This window comes from Erythranthe guttata, chromosome 10 (genome assembly GCF_056151865.1).
Source record: "Erythranthe guttata isolate IM_541 chromosome 10, IM_541, whole genome shotgun sequence".
In the NCBI taxonomy this organism is placed as follows: Eukaryota; Viridiplantae; Streptophyta; class Magnoliopsida; order Lamiales; family Phrymaceae; genus Erythranthe; species Erythranthe guttata.
In genome coordinates, this window is record NC_142542.1 from 4230195 (window position 1) to 4255673 (window position 25479).

At 34.2% G+C, this 25479-nt stretch overlaps 3 protein-coding genes and 1 pseudogene across 4 annotated transcripts; 1 reads left to right on the top strand and 3 right to left on the bottom strand.

Annotated features, from left to right (window-relative positions):
* Nucleotides 1–1593: 1593 nt before the first annotated feature.
* LOC105949890 (uncharacterized) lies at nt 1594–2488 on the bottom strand (annotated as a pseudogene).
* Nucleotides 2434–7345, bottom strand: LOC105949891 (uncharacterized). The gene is made up of 7 exons (XM_088823954.1): nt 7284–7345; nt 6481–6604; nt 6188–6370; nt 6035–6103; nt 5818–5932; nt 3472–4656; nt 2434–3197 (listed from the first exon to the last, which is right to left on the bottom strand). Exons 1-7 carry the CDS (start codon nt 7343–7345, stop codon nt 2434–2436), a joined length of 2502 nt encoding a protein of 833 aa, XP_088680080.1.
* A 3261-nt stretch (nt 7346–10606) lies between these two features.
* Nucleotides 10607–12550, bottom strand: LOC105950011 (Eukaryotic aspartyl protease family protein). The gene has a single exon (XM_012973331.2). It carries the CDS (start codon nt 12345–12347, stop codon nt 10959–10961), a length of 1389 nt encoding a protein of 462 aa, XP_012828785.2. The 5' UTR covers nt 12348–12550; the 3' UTR covers nt 10607–10958.
* Nucleotides 12551–14899: 2349 nt separating this feature from the next.
* TAF15 (TBP-associated factor 15) lies at nt 14900–19070 on the top strand. Of its 2 annotated transcripts, none has more exons than XM_012973323.2 (8): nt 14900–15028; nt 15228–15418; nt 15727–16097; nt 16231–16428; nt 17576–17659; nt 18211–18292; nt 18378–18504; nt 18616–19070. In XM_012973323.2, exons 2-8 carry the CDS (start codon nt 15299–15301, stop codon nt 18807–18809), a joined length of 1176 nt encoding a protein of 391 aa, XP_012828777.1. In that variant the 5' UTR covers nt 14900–15028; nt 15228–15298; the 3' UTR covers nt 18810–19070. The 2 variants fall into 2 exon arrangements, with proteins under 2 accessions (XP_012828777.1, XP_088680009.1); XM_088823883.1 differs by having other exon boundaries at nt 18622–19070.
* Nucleotides 19071–25479: the final 6409 nt, after the last annotated feature.

Sequence of the window (25479 nt, forward strand, 5' to 3'; positions counted from 1 at the left end):
TGCAGTTTATGATGCACTACAAGCCGATATATACAAGCCAAAAAACACATATTATGATCATCTTATTTCAAAATAAGGAGCTCGAACGGGATAAAACGGGTACAAATTTGAGAATATTTCATATAATCTAAAAGATTCCACTAAATTTGACATCGCAATGGTAGACATTGCGATAGACGTGTAAGAAGATTTATAGCTAAGAGGTGATTGTGATTACCTAAATATGAAGGGGTTTTTCGTAATTTGACATCACATCAAGGAGGTGGTTGTAATTTACGTTATAGATGTATGTTTTAATTTATTAGGGTTTGAAGTGTTGAAATTAAATTAAAATTGACGCGGTTGCTTGATGGGGATGATGTGCTATGTTTGTCTAAGAGGGTGTTGCTTGGTATTTACCTAGATATTGACTAAATAAGGGATGGGTCCCATTGACGGAGCTTCTATGGGGCAGGGGGCTGTTGCCCCCCAGAATTTTTTTATTTTTTTTACTACTATTATATATATATATATATATATATATATATATATATATATATATATATATATATATATATATATATATATATAATATGCTAATGCTTATTGATATTGAATGGATATATATACACAAATAATTAGTAATTGGTTGGTATATTATCTACTATTGTATATTAATTTTTTATTTACAAATATTTATATATGGACATTAAAAAATAAATTATTATTTCCACCTTTTAAGTTGAACATTCTATTATAATTTATCCTATAAAATATTTTTCACAATATCAATCCCTTATCTATATTAAAGCTTATGATAAAAAAATAATATAACATAAAAAAGAAAGTATTTTTTTTCTTTCTTCTCAATGTTTAAAGTTTTCAATGTATCGAATTTCTATGTATTTCAAGATTTTATTTTTTAAAACACTTTTACGTATTCAACTAAATGTATACTATATTACAATTTTTTTACATAAGTTTATGAATATTGTTTTGACAACAATATCTATTACTCATTCCTTATTTGTGTTGATTTTTTTTTTATAAATATCCCTAAAAAATTTCGGGGCGCTGCCCCTGAACCCCCGCCATATTATTATTAACTCTCTAAATTTTTCGGCCCCCTACCAAAAAATCCTGATTCCGCCCCTGATGGGTCCTGTTCTTGCAATTTGGTTGTACTTGATATTATTATATACATATAAATATAAATATTTATTTTTCAAATTGCCACTTTTATTCATAAATTAATACCAAATATTAATTCTCACAAATAACGAGAGTAATAAATAAATAATTAATTAATTATTGGAAAGTTTAAATAATAGTTATTAGAATACTAGTATTCACCCGTGCGATGCACGGGGCGACATATTTTTGAATGAAAATACATGTCTCAAAAATAAATTTAAGCAGATAACAATTATTACGGTCACTGAATCTAAGTACATAACGTAATCGACCAACGATAATAAAAATATGTTATAAGTGTCATGTTCTTCATAGTTATAATATAAGAATACTATTAAATATTAGTATATCGTCAAAAATAAATCGTAAAGATAATAAGAATTGCACCGAGCACCATAGGGAAATGACTGAAAATAACATCGCACCGGGGAAAATATATAGATAAGAAACACCTGCAAAAGAATAAGTTCTTTAAAAATAAAATAAAAAACATGTTACATGAATAAATGATAAATATGAAAATATTTTCTACCTTCAAATTCGATGAAATACTTCCTTGTACACGACATTTCTAGTAACATTGGTGAGTTCACCCGAATCCGACTTGATGAATATCTTAATGCCACCTCTGCTCTTAACTCTGGACACTGCAACATATAGTTGACCATGGCTGAAGACAGGCCTAGGAAGATACAAACCAACATGCGAAAGAGTTTGGCCTTGGCTTTTATTTATCGTCATTGCAAAAGAAACAATCAACGGAAATTATCTTCTCTGAAATTTAATTGGCAGTCCGGAGTTAGATGGTATTAAAGTCATCCGAGGAATGAACATCATGTCACCGATATTTTTTCCGGAAAGAATTTTGCAACTCAGAACGTGAATTCCAGTTCTAATAATTTGAAGTCTGGTACCGTTGCACAATCCTCTAGCTTGATCGATGTTTCTTATTAGCATAACGGGTGCACCAACCTTGATCCTCAACGCATGAGAAGGAACTCCGGAGCATCTTATTGTGTTGAGGAATTCAGTCGAATAAATTTCTGCATTATCCTCCGTTGTGTGCTCGTCCCTACACATACTATCTGAGCTCAGGTACACCTTCTCCTCTCCTGGAAGGAGAGACATTAAGTGATCGTTCACAGACTCGACGCATTCATTAGTTGGTGCAAGAATTGCCCTCCCTTGAAAATAATCTCGATCGTACATGTTACTCAACAAATCCGGGTAAACGAATTCGAGTAGGTCTCTGAATGGATCTTATGAATCACCAATCAACATGTCATCTGGAATCTCTATCGAAGCTTCACCATCATTGTCTTCCCCAACATCCTCATTACCAACATTCAGTATCCAGTCTCCAAATTCTTTTATCTCATCCACACTAGATGGAGAAGAACATGACTGCAATTTCATGTTCTTAGTCAACTTCATGACACGACAGAAATTCCACAGCGGAGAGGAGTTTATTGTAGCATGTACTATGTTCTGCCTTGATGCTTTGAGCACAACTGGTAAAATCTGCCTAAAATCACCTCCAAGAACAACCACATTACCACCAAAGGGTTTGTCAGCCTGTAATATTGACTTCCTTGTCTTGTCAAGGGCTTCAAAACAGTATCTATGCATCATAGGAGCCTCGTCCCATATAATAAGCTTTGTCCTTATGAGCAACTCTGCCTGTGGACTTTGTTGCGATATGCTGCAGGTGGAACTCTCATGTACATTTATGGGTAGTCCGAATGGATAATGAGCTGTTCTTCCACCGGGGAGCAATAACGATGCTATACCACTCGATGCAACGTTAATTACAATCTCTCCATTCGAACGAACTGCAACCGGAAGAGTTTTCCATAGAAACGTCTTTCCCGTTCCACCATGGCCATATAGAAAGAACATTCCACCACTGTTATTGGTTACTGCATCCATGAATACATCATAAACCTTTCTTTGCTCATCTGTAATGGAAGCAAGACACTGTTGAAGTTCTCTACCCATTTCAAACCGGTCGTAATCCAGTTCATCTAACACCAATATGTTTTATGTGTCCTCATATGAGTATTCGATTGGAACTGGCATAGGCGCGTAATTTTGCAGGCTTTTACCATTGCTTTGCAATATTTTTTCTATTTCGGTGAGAGTATAGTTCTTCAAGCTTTCATCCGATATATGTAAATCTTCAACAATAAAAAAATGGATAAATTATGTGCATCTAGTTGAAATTGTACAGAGACAATATTAAAAGAATGATTAATACGTAAAATCTAATTGAATACAATGCCATACAAATTGCCATACCTGGATTTTTATGAAGACGTTGTTGTTTGTAAGCAATACCATCAGCCAAATCCAACCAACAACTTTGCCAAACATGTTCGGGCCGACTTAAGCTATTGGAAAGCAGCATAACCGCAAATAGCCTTCTTATATAAGCATCTATGTATTCTTTGTCGTCATCTAGCAAACCCAACACATAACATGCATCCCTGAACGTAGGGTAGACGATGTCAAAAACTTTTCTGATGTCCTCGTAGCACGTGCATCCCTTTTGAATGTTAAGTAACAACCTAAGGTAATAGTCTTCCCCCTTTCCAGGGGGAACATTCGCAATCCTACCGATAGAAAATCCTTTTTTCCTTGGCACCCAAGTTCGAGAATCCTCTTTATACACAAATTGTTGTGGAAAATCTCCGTACCTCAAGTCCCTTGCATGTGGATAGTTCTTGTTGGCCTCAAACCACGCCAGGAACATAGTTTGCTTGGCAGATGGCCTATCCAACACACTTTGTAACGACTGGTTTTCATTGAAGACAATTGGCTGATGATCGGGGAGATGAAAGCTTAGCTTAATTACGGATGGGTCTCTGTAATGAATATCAAAGTTAAACAACCTCCACATTGCCTCACACGCCGAAAGATATCTGCAGTCGTAGTACATCTTTATCTCATCACGAATCTCAGCACCGCCATCTGTATTGCGTGTCTCATAAAATGCCGTTGTGACTCGTTCATGCCCCTTGTTTACGTATTTGAACAGGTATTTAATTGACTTGTTTTGGTTGTATAGCTCGATATTAATGTGAGCTCGGTATTTACTCAACAATATACGATTGTAGGGGACCACAAACCCATTATCAAGAGTAGTCTTCTTCTTCGTAACTGTTCTGCCATCTTCCCTTTTCCTATACACTGTAAACCCATCTGCATCTGATTCAGTGCGCTGCACAAACGGCTTTGGAAATCGCTTCGTGCAAACTCTATCTTTCATACATGGAGATTTCAAATTCGCCTGACCGCACGGTCCATGTATCATATACTTCTCCACCAACTGGTACATCTTTCTGTCGTTTTCTTCGTCAGGAATTTCAGCACATATGATCCTGTCAATTTCTTCTGGATTCTTGGGCTTGTCGTCATTATGTAACCACAATAAAATATGTGCATGCGGTAGACCTCGTTTCTGAAATTCTATTGTGCATACATCTGCATAAAAAATGTAAACATACGGTATTAAAAAATAATTTGAAGAATGTGGCTTGATTATTGAAAATAACATTGGGTTAGGTAGATTATATAGTTTGGAATATACGCATAATTTGGAAATTAGATTAAAAATTAAAAATTCAAATTTTAAAATGAGCTTTAATCTAGGAATAAATGATATATAGTGATATTTTAAAAATATAATTGATTTAAGTTAACATTGCATAAATTAATACTCTTTCTATAATCAAAATATTTCAAAATATATGAGTATTTAAAATAAAGTTAGAAAACACACACACTATATTCATATCAATATTTAATTATTACAGTCCACGGATTTCATAATTAATGTCAAAGTTAATAGAAAAAAGACTAAAAATCTTATATAGATGATTAATATATTTGCCTTAAATAATGTATATTTTATTGAAAATATCGGATCCTATTACCATAAACACAACGCGAGATTAAAAAACATAAATATTAATAGGTTTTAGTAGAATGTAAAATATTTAATTTCCATATTGAAAGAGGCATTTACGTGTGAATAAGTTGGTTACTAAACATGTTATAATAATTTATTATTGTTAATTTAATACATGTAATTATAAAAAGTATTTTAACCGGTATTAATTTATCAATTTTATTTGAAAATATATTAACACATGGGTGATTAATCTGATTCATACGTAAATGTTTCATAAAATATATTACGTAGATCGTAGAATATAATATAAATTATTATATTTATAAATACAAATATTTACGTAAAAATAACAATGTTATCTATATGGGTACTCTCTTTCGTATGTCAATGTATAATCTTTGTAACGCAATTAATGTTCAAATATATAAACAATTTTATTAATATGCATAATTCATTTTGGCATAAATGAATAAATACGTTTGCCGCATTAAAAAACATAAGTAACTTTATTGAAATAAGCTTCATGCAAAAGTATTAAGGACATTGTCTCAAAATAGAAAAACATATTGTGTCTCTAAATACGAAATACCAAAGAAAATCGAAATGAATAACAAAAAATGACGAATAAATTTAAATAATACATTACTCCATTTTCTCTTGTTTGATCTTTTTCAATAATTTGGTGGATGATTGCTGGACGGTAGGATCATTGAGAATACTATCCAAAATACAATCGTTGGATCGCTTCATTGGAGTAATAGCGTTGACATCATCATCCACAATAGCATTAGTTGTGATATCACCATCCACAACGCCATCGTTAAAATTAGAACACGTTCCAGAGTCCTATAAATTAGCAAAGAATTACGTAAAATATTTGTGTATTTGTGAAACATCTCTTACGTGCAGTGCAACATATGAACAATTAATCAAAAATAAATTGTCAACCTTTGATGAGAAGATACACCCATCGTTGTCATAATTGACACTCAGCGACGATGAACCATTATCATGTTTCTGCAATATTATAAGATACATACACATTCAAAACCACGTATTAAAATTAAAAGAAAGAATTATATTAAAGTTAATTATCAATACCGCATCCATTTCGTAATGCTTAAAAAATGAAGCAATGATAGCATCATCTGTGCAAACTTTTTGGACATTGTACGTTTTATGATCTTCATTGGCAACATTATCACCCTTGATAGCAATTTTGAATAACATTCTTCGATCAATTAACCCCTCAAGTTCCATAGGATACTCCACAAGTTCTTCTCCCTTCATAGCATTAAAAATAAATAAATGATAAAAATACAAAATTAATTGATTACTCTAAAAAAATATATATTTTAGATAAAAAAAAAAGGATGAGTGGTTGATCAATGTACCCTGTTTTGGACTGTTTGAATTAATACTTCTACAGGAATATCTAGCATCCTTTCAGCTTCTTTCCCAAATACAATCATCGAAGCTGAATTTGTATCGTCCATGACAATGACTTCAACTTTATAACTAAAGACAATAACAAAATGTGAATGAAAAGTATTTGTAGAATAGTAATATAATTAACCCAAATAAATAAATTAGAATAATAAATAATTAATTAATTATTGGAAAGTTTAAATAATAGTTATTAGAATATTTGATAGTCAAACATTGAAAAGACACTCTGTTTCTTAAATTGACTTAGCATGAGTAGGGATTAAGCTTCTTTCATTTTGTTCCCATATTAATTCAAGCTTTCATTACTAACTTGTAGAGAAAATAAACCGATTATCAAAATAATAATAATAATAATAATAATTATTATTATAATTATAATAATTGTGTTCACCTATATGCTCTATCCAAACGGTTAGCCCACCAACACAAAAAATCAACTTTGATTAAAGGCGGTCTTACCTTTTATACTTAACTTAAAAAATATTAAATTAAGATATAGCGACTATACAAATTCAAAAAAATAATAAATAACTTAAACAAATTGAAGTTGTAAACTAAATTATGTAACAAATAAAATTAAAATATAAATGAACATCGTTGACTAGCTAAAAACTAAATTTCGTAAATTATAATATAATAGAGGAATGCCAATAAATTAATATTGCGTCCAAAACTTAATTATTAGGAAAATAGATGCAACACAAGAACCAAGGCCGCCATGTTTCATGTAGTCCGTTCTTATATGTACATCAGTTCGTTTTTAGAGCGTTTTATAGATGCTACACCTGATGAAATATACTGAATGGTCATGGATTATCGATTTATACATAATAAAACACACACACATTATATGTGTGTATTTAGTGTACAGTTATTTGTATAAATCGATAGTGCATTATCACCAGTTATATTTCATCGGGTGTATCATCTCATAGATCGTTTACATTGCCATTTAGCAGATCCTCGAGCTTTATGAAACCACGAGCTAGGCTCATGCAAACTTGTTGCCCTACCTGAGGTTCTTTTTTGTTTTTCTATTTGTTAACACCTCTACTTTTAGGGTAACTTGAAATTTTCAATATAATAATATAGGAATTCAATCATTTTGAATTTATTTAATGGGGGGGAAATGATGAAAATATGACGATTGCAAGAGGTAATTTCAAAATCAAGATATTGATATTTAAAAAATGAAAAAAAGAAAAAAAAAATAGAAATCGAGATGCGTTCGAAGAACATTGTTGGGCTTCTGAGATTACTTTACAAGACTCTTTCGTTATCCAATCAAAAGGGCTACCCATTTTCGGCCTTTTATGGAATTCAAGTAAGCAACTTTGCTTCTATGTGGGCTGTGGCCCTATGTCTAAAACCCATATATTTGATGGATGTAATAACTATTAGAAAAAAAACAATTCTTTTTTAATTTGGAATTTGTAGTCACTAATGATCAGATAAACCAAGATTTCAGAAAAAAAAAAAAAAAAAGATCTCGTCTTTGTAAGTAAACCGAAAAATCGTCAAATTATGCTACGCCGGTGAAATTTACCGGGTTGTTTTTCACATTTGAATACATATGTAAAATATAACCCGATAAAATTCATCGGGTGTAGCGTATATCACATATTTAATTTCATATACATTTTTGTTGATTTTGGTTTATATAGGATTGATGGATTAGGTTGAAATTCAACTTTGACCTCTATCCAGTTTGTAACAAATTAATTTGACCACTTGAGCCAGTGATTTGAATTTGAACTCATTAACATATAACAAATAAATTATGTAGATATCTTTTTTTATCAAATAAAAAATCAAATTGAAATATAGATTTCTGATAATATATATGTATAGATGTAGGGACAAATACATTAAATAATCTGCACATGGACACCCATAATTTAAAAGAAGAAGAAAACAAGAAAAGAGCACGGGAATATATATAAGAGTAAAAAGCAATTTGCCCCCTAAACTATGGGTCGTTTTGCACTTTGCCCCCTAAACAAAAAAATTTTGCACGTTTTTACCTGAACTCGTTAATTCGTTGTACGGTGCCCCCTAAACTTAAGTTTCCGACAATTTTGATCGGAATGTTAAAACACGTGCGTTGCACGTGATATTTGCAGGGGTAAATTCGTCACTACATTAATATCCTATATATTAATTATGAATTAATAATTGAAAAAATAAAAATAAAATAAATTTAAAAAAAAAGTATCATCTTCTTCTTTCTGTCGCCCACCACCCTTCCAACCCATCCCAACGGCCAACCAGAAAATCTCGCTGCCCCCAGCCGCCGATTCACAACCTTTGACTCTGGACCCTGAAGAAAAATAAAACCCTGTCCTAATTGGAGGCTGCAAATAAAGCTCAAATCCTCAAAAAAAAAAAAAAAAAAAAAAAAAAAAAAATCTTTCATACTTTCATAATCAGAATTAAAAAAAAAAATCTTTCATAATTTCAGAATCAGAATCAAAAAAAAAAAAAAAATTGATAAAAAAAAACAGCAATAAAATCGTCAACTCCTCCAAAGCTCAATTTCACTTCTTACAGAGCTTCTAGAAGAAAATCGTCAACTCCTCCAAAGCTCAAGCATTGCTTCCATGTCTGAAAATCAATTACACACAGCAGTGCTTCTGGGACACGTGGAATTCATCAACAAACTTCTTAGCACAAATTCCTAGCTATCAAAATCACTGAATTCAAAAGGGTCTTCAGCCCTTCACTTTGCATCAGCAAAAGGGCACGTGACAATAGTGAAGGAGCTAGTTTCGATAGATTCTTCGATGTGCTGTGTTTTGGACGGAGATGGGAGGAGCCCACTTCATCCGGCGGCGATCAAGGGCAGAACGGTGGTTTTGGGTGAGTTGCTGAAGTCAGACATGAATAAAAGTAAAAAGACAAATTTGCCCCTCCAAAACTCACGTGAATGGCACGTGCGTGAGATTCCGGTCACATTTGCCGGAAAATACCACATTTAGGGTACCGTGCAACAAAAAAATGAGTTTAGGTAAAAACGTGCAAAAAAAATTTGTTTCGGGGGCAAAGCGCAAAACCGGTTATAGTTTAGGGGGCAAACTGCTTTTTACTCTATATATAATATATATATATATATATATATATATATATATATATATATATATATGGTTGTTCGAATATTTACCTGCATACACTCAACAAATTGAAAATCAAATTAACCCACTACCACAATCTCCAGTTACTATCACTAGTGGACGGTGTCGTTTACCACCATATAAAACAGCTTGTAGATAACTGCAGATTCTATCCTTCAAAAAATCAACTAACATTGGTGTTATATTTCAAATGTGCATAGGTTGAATATATTTGATCATACTTGAATTACCAAGGCAGGCCAAACTCAGAGCAAACACGGCGTACTTCAAATTAAATCGAACAAAACTCGAACATTTAAATCGATATTTCAAAAAGAAAAGCATTTGATTTTAGAAAAAAAAAATTAAAATTAAAATGAACAACTAGTGCGAGTAGTATACGAAAGCCATGTGATAATTCCAACTCACGTTTGTTTGCATTCCTAATTTCCTAGGTGTTTCACATGGCCACCCGATCTTGCGCGTTGGCGATGAGCTATCAATTCCATCTTTTTCGCAAACCAACTAAATGCTTTGTTGACGACCGCACACTGGTTGTTTATCTCCACCTAATGCCTTTCTATATATCTCGGCTCTCGCTAGTAATTACTAATATATCATGTAAACTCTATTCACAAATTACAATTGATCTTTTCGAGTTTTCATATTTTGGAAAACTTTCATTTTTGTGGCATTATAAATTCGGCTAATTAATCTGTTAGGCTAAACTGGGTGGATTAAAATAAATAAAATAATACGATATCATGTAATATAAATTATTTGAATTGAGAGTGGGTTCAAGTTCACCATATAGTCAAAGGGCGGACTTCTTTTATTCGGTCGACCTGTTCTTGATCTTTGAATTGGAAGAATAATGATGCAGCTCAAATGTATGTCGATTGAGTAAGTAAAGAGTTTTTGAACTCAAATGAATGAAAAAATGTCGTAAATCACTGCCACGTGTATGAGGTAAATATATTGAGCACGACGACGAAATCATTTGTCATTTTCCTTGGCACATTTGGTACCACCATAACTCCATTTATTACCCCAATTTTGGCTATCTTGTGATGAGCATTTATTTCCCAATTCCAAAACCACAAAACAGGAATTGCTAAATATATGTTAATTAACGGTGAGTTAAATGCTACACCTGATTATTTATACTGAGTGGATTTGAACCGTAGAATTTATTAAATAACTATCCACTAAACACACATACACACAATTGTATGTAATTATATGTTAATTTACGGTTCAAATCCATCAAGTATAAATAACAAAGTGTGGCATCTAATTTCCCTTAATTAACCTCATTTGCACAATTGTCTCTTGAATCCAAGCCTCTCATTTTCCAAATCATACTCCATGTAAAAATTCTGCTGCTGATAATTACCCAAGATAATTGCAGGGCCCGGCCCGATTCCCTCCCGGGTCGAATTGTTCGTCACTACAGTCATGCAAATCACCGAATCATCCAAGAAAGAGAAGTAATCCGCCAACGGCAGAACCATTTCTGCACCCCCTTTGAAATGGAACGACAACTCCGGCAAGCTGACGGAACCCTCGCCGGAGACATTGAAACATGGCCTTAATCCCGACCGATCTTCGACTTCGCGGGCTCTGCTGTAATTTCTCCGGCCGACCTGCTTCTCGAACTCCTCCGCCACCGGCTCGAACACCCGGCTCTCCATGAACGTGAAGGTGGTGCCTGAATCCACTATCGTGCCGCCGTCGCCGGCGGCATCCGCCACTAGGAATTCGTACGGCGCCTTCACGTGGACCCCGCCGACCGTGATTTTCCGGAGCGTAACGTAGTAGTAGACCTGGAATGCGGGGTTCGCAGACTTTGGGTTCTTGCGGAACGGGGTGTACTCAACTCCGGCTGCGGCGCCGGCGGCGCCGCCGCCGCCGACCAAAACTAGATCGCTACTTACCGGCTCGTCGTCGAAGCGGTGGGAGACGAGACAGTAAGAGAATCTCTTAAGACCCATCTGAGCCGGTAAGGACTCCGGGCCGCGGCCGAATCCGGCGATCCCCGCCGGCTGCCGGGATGAAAAAATTGAGCAGCCGACGAAGAAATTTTCCACCGATTTTTCCGGGAAGAATAGGGTTTCGGACAGCAGTAGCCCAGTCGTCGATCCTGAGCCGTACTGGATTATGTACGGCGGGCAGAATTCTTTGCAGGTGGTTGAGTTTTGGTCGCAGTTCTTGCACTGGACGTCGGGAAAAATCCATCTGCATTTGGGGTTCTTGCAGCCGATAATCATGGTGGAAGAAGACGATTTCGGCATGAAGATGGATATATTAGAAGGGTTCACGTTCACGAAGTTGCAGGAATTGCAGGCGTAGCGCTGGGTGCATGGGAACCAGACGAGGCTGCTGCCGGTGTCCATGACGAAGGGCAGTGTCTGCGGCGGCGTTCCGAAGCTGAGGGAGATGGAGTATCCGCCGTAGCCGCGGGGAAACAGTGGCGCTTTGGTGGCGGCGGCGGCGGAAGTGCTGGTGTTTGGGTGTTTGAGGAGGTGGGCTCTGGTGGAAGACGCGGCGGAGAGGTGGTTGAGCCTCTGCCATGGATTGGCAAGGGGCGGCGGCGGCGATGCGGTGGTGGGTGAGAGGGAGAGGGTGGTGGAGTAGGCGGAAGAAAGAGAGAAGATGGAAATGAGAGAAAACAGAGGCAGAAGAGAAAGGGAAGAACTCATTTTTTAATTTGTGTGGAGTGTGAGGAGGAAGTGAATTATCTGTTATTGAATTCTTTTTAATTTCTTTTTGGGTATTTTTTAATAGGGTAAATTACAACCACCTTTGAGTATGTTAATTTAAAAAAAAAATCTTATTGTTTGGATAATTACATCTATTTTGTCAATTATAATTTTTTTTTTACACATGGTGTCAAATTCAACATAATTATCTAGATTTCGTGGGATATGCTCTAGTTTGTACTCGTTTTGTGTAAAAATACAATTTCTGATGCACCACAATCTCATATATATATACAAGCCAAAAAACACATATTATGATCATTTTGCTTGAAAATGTGAAGTTCGAAGGGGATAAAACGGGTTCAAAAGTGATAATATTCTATATAATCTCGAATATTCCACTAAATTTGAAACCGCAAGAATGGACGTGTAGGAAGATTTATAGTTGAGGGGATTATTGTAATTACCTAAACTAGAGGGGCGTTTTCATAATTTGACTATACTTAAGGGATGGTTGTAATTTACACTTTTTAGTTTTTAATAATATTTGGACAACAAACGTTTGCACTTTGGTGGAATCTTTGTTTGATTATATGATCCAGTTTTTGGCAATGGAAAGTTTCTTTGGGCCCCACTGGTTTTAGGGAAAAGGAAGATAGAAAAAAATATGTTCGATTTAACTTTTGGAAAAAAAAGTTAAATTTTTTTTTTTTAGTTGAGTAGGAGATATTTTGATTCCGTGGTGATTGATTGGAGCATGTTTCTTCCCATCTAAGAATATAGGGTAAATGACTAAATTCCATAAAAAATCGTGAATCTTTTTCCATGTCTACCTTTATAATAATTAAATTTAAATTCATTTAAAAACAAGATTTTTTTAAAATACAATTAATTATAATTGTTCTAGCAATCACAAACTTAAAAAAAAAAATTAAAAAAAAGATACAAGCAATAGATTTCGTGCCCGTTAATGCTTCATCGATGACAAGAGGGAAAATGTTGAATTGGAGCCCACTTAGCCGTTGTGAAAAGTGTACGTTACAAATGAAAATTCAATTGTTAATTATATACTTTTGGTTGGCTAATTTAATTTTTTTTTTAGGACAAAAGGAAGAATTTCATTAGGCTATACTAGCTAAGATTGGAAGGAGGTGAAATCGGGCCATCGTTACATGATTTGATTTGTCGAGCAAGTTAAAGCGTGCGCGAGACTATTACTCTATCTCGTAAAGAACGAGAAAACACAATAATTAATCGAAGTAGCTAGCATAATGCAATCTACAATACACGCCATGAAGGGAAGCAAATAAGTATATATTGCCATCTTGTAAAGTCTCAATAACCAATTTTGTATCTCCTTCAAGCACAAGGGAATTCCACCCTTTGGACACCAAAATAGAAAGCGTCGTTTGTGCTGCTCGAGCTTCCCATTCAACAACATCCGGCTGACGGAAAACTCGCTCTACGCTCTACCAAATGCACTTGCTGTTCCCGTAACGAAGAAATCCTTCTCGGGAGGGAAAGCTACGTAGAAATTGACCTTGACTTGATCCTCACTATGCAGAATCCATTCTGATTAGAAACCGTGAGCTGGTTCCAAACACCATGGAAGAAAAACTTTACTAAAACTAACAATATAACATGTAGTATCGCCCTCAACGTTGTGCACTTCATTGTTTCGCATTACAATTGTTGCCAATAGAAACATGTTCTTCACTAGAAAATTGCGGACGAAGTCAACCTAAATTTTTTTTTTCACAACGATAAGAATAATTGTCTTTGTTTGTTTGTATTTTTTTTTTGAATAAATTCTAGTCCATTATAGGGGAAGTAGGGGAGGGAGGACTCGAATCCTAGACCTTTACCCTATTGATAAATGTTAGGTACCAAACCAACTCTCCTAACGAGGGTTGGTAGAGTAAAAAATGCCCTCCTTATTGGTATTAAGAATAATTTAGAAGAGTGTCAGTGAAATTCTAAATTTGTTAAAGTGAAATTTTCTAAACAACTATTAAGAATTCCAAAATTTCTTTCTAATTTTCATTTGATCATTTTTATTTTTTCATTTAAATATTAAATATTAAATATTATTATTATTATTATTATTATTATTATTATTATTATTATTATTATTATTATTATTATTATTAATAATAATAATATTATTATTATTATTATTATTATTATTATTATTATTATTATTATTATTATTATTATTATAATTATTATTATAATTATTATTATAATTATTATTATTATTATTATTATTATTATTATTATTATTATTATTATTATTATTATTATTATTATTATTATTATTATTATTATTATTATTATTATTATTATTATTATTATTATTATTATTATTATTATTATTATTGATTTGTGAAACGGGTCAAGGCTTATAACAAAGTCCATTTCATGGGCAAAAAGTTATTACTCTTCATTGGATTTATAGCAGGGTTTGGGACAATGGGCCATAAAACTGGACTGAGGCCCAATAAATGAAAAGGACCAAATTACCCTCCAATGTACCATAAATTACGTTGCTTGTCCCGGGGCATATTTGCAATTTGTCGATCCCCTTCCCATTTCGCAGACGGGCAAAAACCAAATTAATTCCTCATCTAACGGAGTACACCTGCGACGGCGTCCACCACCACACCCACCGGCGGAATTAGGTTTTGTTCCGCTCTCTCAATTCTCTTCTTTTCAAAATTTTCTGTAAAAATCATTTCTTAAACCTTATCACATACGAAGCAATGATGGTTAAATTCGTTTCAGTTCTACGGGAAACCACCATTGACAGACTTCTGATTTTTCGTTCTCTCTCTCTCTTTGAAATTGTAATTGAATTTTTTTTATCGCTTGATTGGATAGGGCAATCGTCGAAGGGTGATTTCGGACTCTAATTTTTGTTTTGTTGCGGCGCTTCATGAAATTGGAGCAGAATGGCGAACTATTCGGGAAAAGGTGCCCCAACGAATGGGACTGTTTATGTTTGTAACTTGCCTTTTGGTACTGATGATGATATGTTAGCTGAACACTTTGGTACTATTGGTTTGCTAAAGGTATTCCCTTTTTTTTTCTTTTTTTTTTTCTTTTTCCGAGTTGCCTTTGGGTATCCATAAGATCTAGTGACTTTTGTGTGTGGTTGCAGCTTAATGTGAACATATGTTTGTAGAACTGTAAGAAGAGTTGAGTTTTTATGCATGTGCATGTGTTCGTTTATAGAGTTACAATTTGGATCTAGGTTTCACAAACTTTACCTCCCATTAATCCATGTTTCCGTGTTTGCACATTCATGGGTGTGTGTGTATCTGAGCATTATTTGTTTCGTAAGTTGCTTGTGGACTGAAGTAATACTTATGTTTCATAGAAAGACAAACGAACCGGGCGCCCCAAGATATGGATATACCATGATAAAGTGACAAATGAGCCCAAAGGTGATGCCACAGTCACGTACGAGGACCCGCATGCTGCGTTAGCTGCTGTTGAATGGTTCAACAACAATGATTTCCATGGAGCAACAATTGGAGTCTTTCTGGCGGAGTCCAAAAATAAGGACGATAGTGGGAGTCATGCTGTTGATCAAGTTATAACTAGTGAAATCAATGGAGTGGAGGAAGGAGCTGTGGATGCGGATGTGGATGTGGATGTGGATGATGGGGCTGGAAGAGGTCGAGGTCGAGGCGATGGTGCGGGAAAAGCATGGCAGCAAGATGGAGATTGGACGTGTTTGAATACAAGGTCTGTGATGTGATCATTGGTGAGCTGCTCATTCTTGCTCTTTTTACTTATCTTTTCTTGTTTCGCCCGAAAAACTTGCTGTGGACACACTTACTTATACTCTCCCTCTTTTTTTTTTTTTTAATGGAAACAGTTGTGGCAACGTAAACTTTGCATTTCGAGGTGTGTGCAACCGTTGTGGAACTGCACGCCCTGCTGGAGCCGCTGGTGGTGGTGCAGCAGGTGGTGGCCGAGGAAGGGGCCGTGGTGGCCCTGATTCAGGAGGTGCTCGTGCAGTCGGAGCTCCAGCTGGAGGAGGGCTTTTTGGTCCAAATGATTGGTCTTGTCCAATGTAAGAATTTGTATGATTTACTTGAACTCCCATTCCCCCAACCCCATCTCTTAAAAAAGAAAATAATAAGTTCCTTCACGTTGAAATGATGTTTCATGGTTTAGTTATATCGGAGAGTGGAAGTACACCTTTCTTTCATTTTTGGGTAAATTTCTAAATCTTTGAATTTTTTCCAAAAGAAATGAATAATCAGAAGTGGTCCAGGCAGTTTGACTGGCCAAATGAACATGCCATTCCAGTCCGATTTTTAAATCGTCGCTTAAATCAGACAAAATCATCTGGAAGTCAAAGCTAGTGAATTGGTGCATTGGGTACATGTCAACATAGGTAGTTTTAACTCTTATGACTCGTAACAGTTATACACCGTTTCCTTCAAAATAAGAGCTTCCATGACTAGGAATGCATGTTGAAAAGATGCCATAGCATTTATTGAGCTGCTGCTTATGTCTCTTGTAGAGGAGTTTTTTTTTTTTTTTTTTTATCATTTACTGTTTAGACATTGAAATTTCAAGAAGAACATGTTCAGATATTCACGACCGAGAAGTAGAATCTATCGGATATATAATGTACTTTATCCGTTGGGTGCTGGGTGGGCAATATCGAAGTAATAGTTGTATATAGACTGAGTGGGCAATAGATTAACCACGACCAATGTATTTTGAATTTTTATTGCTATTTATAGTGTTAAGTTTGTGGCATAATTTGTAAGTTTATACATCTAACTATCAAACGGGAAACCAAGAAACCAGATCTGGGTTTAGTTGGAATTTGGAAACCTTACGTGTTGTTGCTGGAATCCTTTGTATGGACTTCCATGAGATATTGTTAGGAGACGATGATTTCACTATGGATGATTGTTCCAGTCAAGGTTTTCACAGAATCTTATGATGTGAATGTAAGAAGGCTTGGCATGCTTGATTTGTTTGTGTTCGTTTTTTTTTTGCCTAAAATAGCAGTCTTTTGGTTCTAATTGAATTATATTTCAATCTGTTATGTTGCTGTTGCTTCCTATTGTAGTTCTTTATTCATGGAACTGGATTTGCTTCCCTTGTTTTGATGCTCACGTGAAAATCCAATTCTTTGATTAATCTTTTTTTTTTGTTTGTTTGCTCTTTCTACATAGTTTCTTGTTTCTTTGTTAATTCAGGTGTGGGAACATTAATTGGGCAAAACGTTCAAAATGCAACATCTGCAATACCAATAAACCTGGAACTAATGAGGGAGGTGTGAGGTATGTGAAGAATATTTTTTTTCATCTTTCTGGTCTCTTGATGTATCAACTCCTTTACTTTACTTTTTAATTGAATTACACGAGAGCTAAGAATTTCAATTTCATGATACCAATTATTTACACTTTCGTATTTTTTAATAAGATCAATTAACTATGGATTTCATATCCACTCAGTATTGGAGTCTTTTGAAACCCGTAGGGCTAAATATTCCTGGAATCCAAATTGTCAATCTAGACATATAGAGAGGTGTTCCTTAATTCAAACATGAATATTTTTTTAATATAAGCAGGAGGATTTTTTTCAAGGATTGGGGTTTGCAACTTGTTTATTGTATGGGATAAGTTTGTTTCGGGAAATCATACAAGATTGACGAATATGCATATTGCCCATTTTCTGGACCTTAATTTAACCTACCTTTTATCTGTCAACGTATATTTAGGCTGTAGGTCGTAGAAGAGAGGCCATTGTTATCTGTCTTTTTTACTCTGTATAAATATATCTAGCTCTTGTCTGAATACTGACCTTGTTCCTTTGTTGACTTTTTATTTAGAGGAGGGCGTGGTGGAGGCTACAAAGAACTGGACGAAGAAGAAATTGAAGAAACAAAACGGCGACGACGAGAGGCTGAAGAAGTATTATATTGCTCTTCTTTCTTTAGAAGTGTGGTTCAATGTACGTAATCTCAGTCAATAAATATGAATGTGTTTATGTTCGCAGGATGATGGTGAAATGTACGACGAGTTTGGCAATCTCAAGAAAAAGTTCCGTGCAAAAACACAGCAAGGTGAAATGGCTCCTGGCATCCCTGGTGTTGGACGTGCAGGATGGGAGGTTGAGGAACTAGGTATTTTTTTTTTAATGGATTCTATTGTGTTGTCTGAATCTCACATATGCTCATTACATTTGTAAAAAGTAGTTACTACAATGAAGAGATTTACTAAATGTATATTAACAGGTGCAGGTGAAAAGGATAGAAGAGAGAGAAGTAAAGAGAGGGGAAGAGGGCGTGACGAGAGAGAAAGAGACAGGCATCGCAGTCGAGAACACGACAGGCAGAGGGAGAGAGATCGAGGTTACGACTATGACCGTGACAGAGATTATGGCCGTGAACGAGAACGCGATAGGGACCGCAGCAGGTACCGCAATTGATGATGTAAGCGTATGAGAAATGCTTTTTTTTTCTTTTCCTTCTCTCTCATGGTTTTTTTTTATAATGGACGGAAAATGTGCTTAACTTTGTTCGAACAAGTTCGATGATTGTCATTTTGAACTTTGTATTATATCCTTATGCCATGGTTTAGACCTTAAAAATATATTGTGGTATTGAAAAAGAAAAGAAAAACGGAATGGCAAATGTGTTGCTGAATTTTGATTGCAGACAATGAAAGAAATGATTGTGTTTGAGCTATATATATGTTTTTTGCATCGATGTTAGAAGGACCTGGAAAAATGATTGTGTGTTATTGCGTGTGGAAGGGCAAACATGTAATTATATACAAAAATGAAATTTGCTTTGGTGATCTGATATAAGATCTGCTATGTTGTTTCTATGCAATATTTGTAATCTATTATTTTGTATAATGATTAAATTGCGTTATAGTTTATAAAATATTCGAAATATTCGTAAGATTGGACGATGGGAGCCTACAAAAAGTTCATAAGGTATAGCATTAATCAAATCGTCTTGCTATCAAAAAGTCGTTTCTGTTTTAATCGTCGCTACAAAAATAATGTATAATTAAATCTGTTGCGATGTGTCTGTATTCGTAGCAAACTGGGCGCGAGAATTTGGGAGGATGAAAATTATAGCGTCGTCGCAACTATTTATTACAATAACACTAAAAAAGAAACAAATATTGATCCCAAGTGCAACGTTTTTCAAAATCGTCGCAATTTGAGCTGGGAAAAAAGTAAAAGCAATACTGCTGCGACATTCTTCCAAATTCGTCACCGGGTTAACATTGTTAAAAAAATGTCTAAAAAAAACATTATAAAAAATAAAAAAAACTAATTATTTTATTTGAGACAATTCAAGTTTCGTCGCATGGATGACCACAAAACAAATTCTATGAAATTCATTGCGACGATTCGTTGTGTTTCTTGTTGAAATGTAATTATGGAATAAAAAAAATATTTAATATGTAAAAAAAAAGGCGGAAATAATTTTTTGAACCAGAAATCAGAGCAAAATATTCGTCGAATAAAAAATAAAAAAAATAAAAAATCCATCTCATGAGGATGATTTTCTTATAGAAAAATGTTTAATTTTTGTATTTCAATGAGTAATGAATGGTGTAAGTATTCAACAGTATATTTGGGCATAAAAAAAAAAACATTTGTTCCACCAGTCATATATGTCTTAACAGACAGCACAACATTATGACAAAACTCAAGTAAAAAGGTCAAAAACCAAATATATATGTAGTTCTGTAAGAGATGTATATATCCATCATACAGCAACTTTCAATGTCTAAACGATATGTTCACTGCAAGTTGCTGTACTGATGAAACGATATAACACGAGCAGCAGAAAGTTTTATAGTACTAGTTGTCACGGACCGCTAGTTTTGGCCCAATACTTTGTCAGTTTCCCTTGGGTTGGGAGGTTAAGAATTCCAAAAGTTTAGCCCAAATATGATTAGACCCAAATTGACCCAAATGTATAGATTTGTATAGAGATATGTAGAGATTCTTGAGGATTCTAGAAAGATTTCTAGAACTCTCGTTATAGATATGTTCTAGTGAACCACTCCTAGCCATTAGATCAAATAGATATTCACCGTCCATTAAAGAGGTAGTCTATTATAAATAGGGGTAGGGTCATCTCATTTGTAATGATTCAACAAGAATCCAACAAAATCCAAGACATCTCAAACATGTTTTGATGTTCTAATAAGATAAACCTAATAAGACATACTCCTAGTGTAAAATTTATGTCTAAAATCTCGATCTCGAACATAAATTTCTGTCTAAAATCTCGATCTCGAACATACTGACTTGTTCTAACTCCTTAGCTGTAAAATTTCTGTCTAAAATCTCGATCTCGAACATACTGACTTGGTGTTCTAACTCCTCAAGTGTAAAATTTGTGTGTAAAATCTCGAGTGTTCTAACTGTGTAAAATTTCTGTGTAAAATCTCGATCTCGAACATACTGACTTGGTGTTCTACGATGGTGTAGAACATACTGGTGTTCTAATAACATACACGCCTTGGTGTTCTAATAAGATATACTCCTTAGGTGTAAAATTTATGTGTAAAATCTCGATCTCGAACATACTGATTTGGTGTTCTAAGATACTAAGTGTAAAATCTCGATCTCGAACATGCTGACTTGGTGTTCTAAGACACTCCTTAGGTGTAAAATATCGAACAGACTGACTTACTGACTTGGTGTTCTAAAATACTCCTTAGGTGTAAAATATCGAACAGACTGACTTGGTGTTCTGAAATACTCTTTAGGTGTAAAATATCGAACAGACTGACTTGGTGTTCTGTGACAAACACAGTAAGATTTGTGACAAACATAGTAAGATACTCCTTAGGTGTAAAATCTCGAACAGACGTTTCAACCTCTACCTCTAGTGGAAGTGGTGCCCCAAAACCGATCGGGCGTAAGACGGTTGGCATATCTTCCCGATCGGGTGCAAGACGGTTGGCATATCTTCTTGATCCAACGGATACAGTTGAAGTAAGATATTCCTCAGGTGTAAAATCTCAAACAGACGTTTCAACCTCTACCCCTAGTGGAAGTGGTGCCCCAAAACCGATCAGACGTAAGACGGTTGGCATATCTTCTTGATCCAACGGATACAATTGATGAGCAAACTGCAAAAACAAGTAATATGAGGTAATTCAATAGATGCAAAAAAATAAAAAGCACAATCACCAGCCATGGTTATTTAGTTACTCTATTTAATAGAGATTAGTCATTTTAATTACTTTTTGACTTTCAGCAACTGCATAAGCTAGTTTGTTCATGCTTTTAGCAACTAATGCAATCTGGTACGTCCCGATCATATTTATTAGACCCCCGTTGCAAGTAACAACATCAGCACCAACAAATACAATGTCTATGCAAGAAATGTAATGGGCCACAACAGCTTAACATGAATGCGAAGTTGTACAAGCTCATGGCATAGACGTATCCCGTCCCATGTGCGCCCCCTCTGCATTTCAGAGTCGTTCTATAAGGAGAAGAAACTCAACATACTAATGAAAAAGCATACTATCATTCCCAACTTTCTATCATATGTATCTCTATCATATGCACTTCAGAGTCGTTCTATAAGGAGAAGAAGGGCAGACCTTTCAATAGAGAAGTGCGAAATTGTTAAGCTCTCTCTGTTACTGGATCAAAATATGGTTGGATGAGTTTATATTAATTGACTGATGGATTATTTATTCCTTTCGGCACCTCTAGATCTAATTTATTCTCTTTGCATCAGTTTTCTCTAAGCAAATGCTTGATAAATTTTGCTTCATGTTGCCGATATATTGACACTTGAAGAGGTAATTCTCACTTTATCCTTGCAATAAAACTGTTCTCCTATTGGATGTTTTTTGTTAGGGTAAATTACAAACACCCCCATGAGGTATGGCCAAATTACAAAAACTCCCCTCTTGTTTGGATAATTAGAACCACCCCCTCAACTCATCAAATTTAGTAGAATCTTCGAGATTATATGGAATATTATCACTTTTGTATCCGTTTTATTCCATTCAAACTCTACATTATGAAGCAAGATGACCATAATATGTGATTTTTAGCTTGTATATATCAGTTTGTGGTGCATCGGAAACTGTATTTTTTACGCAAAAAAAGTACAAACTAGAGCACATTTCACGGAATCTAGATGACTATGTTGAATTTGGCACCATAAAGGTGGAGGTCTAAGAAAAAATCATAGTTGAGGGGGTAGATGTAATTATCCAAACAAGAGGGGGTTTTTGTAATTTGATCATACCTCAGGGGTGTTTGTAATTTACCCTTTTTGTTATAATGTTGTAGTAGAATATAGTAATGTGATGCAGGTTTTTGCAAAATATAATAGATATCCTCACAGCTTTATAGTTTCTCAATTTATATGTACGAATCAATAACATATGTTTATCACTAAAATCTAGACATTCATTACATGAAATTTGTAAATTTAAGATTTGGTGAATTTAAGATTGAACCAAAAGAAAGTTTGTTGTTATTAAAGCTAGTTTTAAGAAACATACAGATGATTATTATTTACTTTACAGGATATCAGAAAATTGAACATCTTGTTTCTACATTTCTTGTTACTTTATAAATACTAGAACAATTTATCTATGTACTTATAGCAAATTTAATTACTGAGACATCTGAGTTCCACCTATTCATTTTATGACAGAGCAAGTAGTTAGAATGAAAAGTGTGGAAAACAAACATTTATAAGAATATTGGGAGAACAATAGCAACGAGGGTATGCTACAAAGTAAAATACTTAAGATAGCGTTTTGAACAATTTTCTTGTCAAATAATAACACAAAATATGTGCTATAAATCAACTGAGCACAACGCTAATAAAATGCTATTATTGGCTAAACAATAGCTAAAATGAAACGCTATAAAACGTTATATCATAGCGCAAAATAAATGCTATTGTAAGTAGGAACTACGATAGCACGTTAGAAACGCTATAGAAAAGACCGGACCTATTACAGCTCCGGCAGAAATAACATTTGTAAAAACGCTATAATATACTACCATAGCATTTTTTGTTTGAGCGCTATAGATCACGTTTTATGTTGTAGTGACTAGTCTAGGCATATGTAGTACATTCATCATATTAAATATATTCATCATGAATTAATCCTAAAATATACATGTATCTAAGATTCATGATGTATATATCATATTGTGTGAGACACTCGATCTATACAGTTTTGTAAGGAAAAATATCAAACTCCGAATTGGTAGTCGCTGCGCTCTTCTTATTACACCAAAAAAGTCATATTTGCAAAAAAAAAAAAGATGGAAAACAAAAATTAGATTTTGCAATTAGGGCTGTAAGTTATCTACATAAATTATACAAACATGCATGTATTTGTAATGTTCGATTTGTTTTAAGTTATTTATCGCTTGAAGGAAAAAAAAAAAAAAAAAAAAATCTTCTTCCATGGAACATCATTCTCTTAATTTTGTCATTATTACTATTAATTGGTTGTGAGAAAGGTGGTGAAAATAAAATTAATTAAAAAGATATTTTGGTTATATCATCTTGTATATTTATAATGTTTTTAACGATACATTGAACTTTGGTTGGGAACGTTTTGGACCGGATACTCCAATTCAAAATTTGAAGGAAGTATCATTTTATACTTTAATTTGACCAGATACTCTAATACAAAAGTTGATATGTTTTACATTAACGTAGTGGTAAAGCACTTGAAAATTGAAATTAATTAGTAGTGTGTTGAGGAATTATAAAATATGATTGATATAAGATTTATACCAGAAGATCGTGGTTGGAGCGAGTGAGCCAGTGTCAATTGACTCAAGTTCGAATATTATTGTCAAATGTCGCTAGGTGGAGTTTGTCATACATAGTTAGGCTAGTGTGATTTACCTCTCTCGTATGGTTTGTAAGCTATTTTACGAGAGTGTAAGTTTACCCAGTGCACATATATGGTTAGTTGCCGGTTCCTTCATTACCCAAACAAAAAGACAAAAAGAAGTCCGAGTTACAAAAAGTTAAGGGATTCTAATATGAATAATCGTTATATATTTTCATTGCATATATAAAGGTAACTTATACATGATTAATTTGTAATTCGATAAAAGAATAGGGAAAATAGTTAATAGTGTAAATGTGTAATATGAGATATTTAACAAGAATAAGTCTTGGCTTTTATTGATTGGGTGAATTAGATTAATTTGGATTGAGTTGAATTGTATTAAAGGTTTATTATTCATAGTGTTTTTTTTATCAGCTGCACAACTTGCACTGCGTAATAATTTATTTGTTGAGATATTCTTTAATTTTTTTCAAATTATCTCAACCTTCAAATCTTAAGACTTTCCAAATCGTCATTTTTTTAATTGATAGTATCAATTAGAACGCAACAATAATTATCAATATGACCGATATCGATCCCAATATTGAGGTAAAAACAAAATTATTTTGGTCGAAATTCGACATTTTTTATGCATTTCGTACAAGATTACATGAAATGAGACATATCATTTCGTGTAATCGTGCACGAAATGATCAACATATTTTGTTTTTGTATTATTTCGTATAGAATTACTCAAAATGAGATATTGCATTTTGTGTGATTCTTCGCGAAATGACACGTAAAAATAATATGTTGTTCATTTTGGGTAGGACTACATGAAATCACTAGTATATTTCTCTTGTTTTTTTTTAAAGTGTCTAACTAGTTTATCTTTCTTTGATTCAACAACAAGGAAACTAAATGACTCGCATTTTGATCTTGTTGTTTTTTTAGCCGCACCAATATGAAGATTATGCTCACTTCTCCAAAGTTGGTATTGTACTCGATATAGTAGAGAAGAATTAATTAAGTGAACAAAAGACACTACATTTAATCATTGTCAGTCTAAAAGGGACAATATAAGGTATTTGACGTGTGAAAAATACGTACATGGTCGACAAAAGAATATCGATATGAAAAATCTTAGAAATACTGGATACAAAAATGTGATTGTCCGTTCAAATTAATCGGTTATAAGCAATGAATGTTTGATGAATTATGGCGTTTGACTGTTAGTAATAATGGCAATCATAATCATCGTCCGGCCCGGTGTTGTTTCCTCACGTACATAA

Coding starts and splice junctions, on each gene's coding strand:
- LOC105950011 (XM_012973331.2), bottom strand. CDS start 12,347: ATGAGTTCTTCCCTTTCTCTTCTGCCTCTGTTTTCTCTCATTTCCATC.
- LOC105949891 (XM_088823954.1), bottom strand. CDS start 7,345: ATGACCATTCAGTATATTTCATCAGGTGTAGCATCTATAAAACGCTCT. Junction 6,605..7,283: donor CGCTCTAAAAACGAACTGAT/GTACATATAAGA, acceptor TATTGTCTTTAG/TTATAAAGTTGAAGTCATTG. Junction 4,657..5,817: donor AATGAAGCGATCCAACGATT/GTATTTTGGATA, acceptor TTTTTTATGCAG/ATGTATGCACAATAGAATTT.
- TAF15 (XM_012973323.2), top strand. CDS start 15,299: ATGGCGAACTATTCGGGAAAAGGTGCCCCAACGAATGGGACTGTTTAT. Junction 16,098..16,230: donor TGGACGTGTTTGAATACAAG/GTCTGTGATGTG, acceptor TAATGGAAACAG/TTGTGGCAACGTAAACTTTG. Junction 17,660..18,210: donor ACTAATGAGGGAGGTGTGAG/GTATGTGAAGAA, acceptor CTTTTTATTTAG/AGGAGGGCGTGGTGGAGGCT.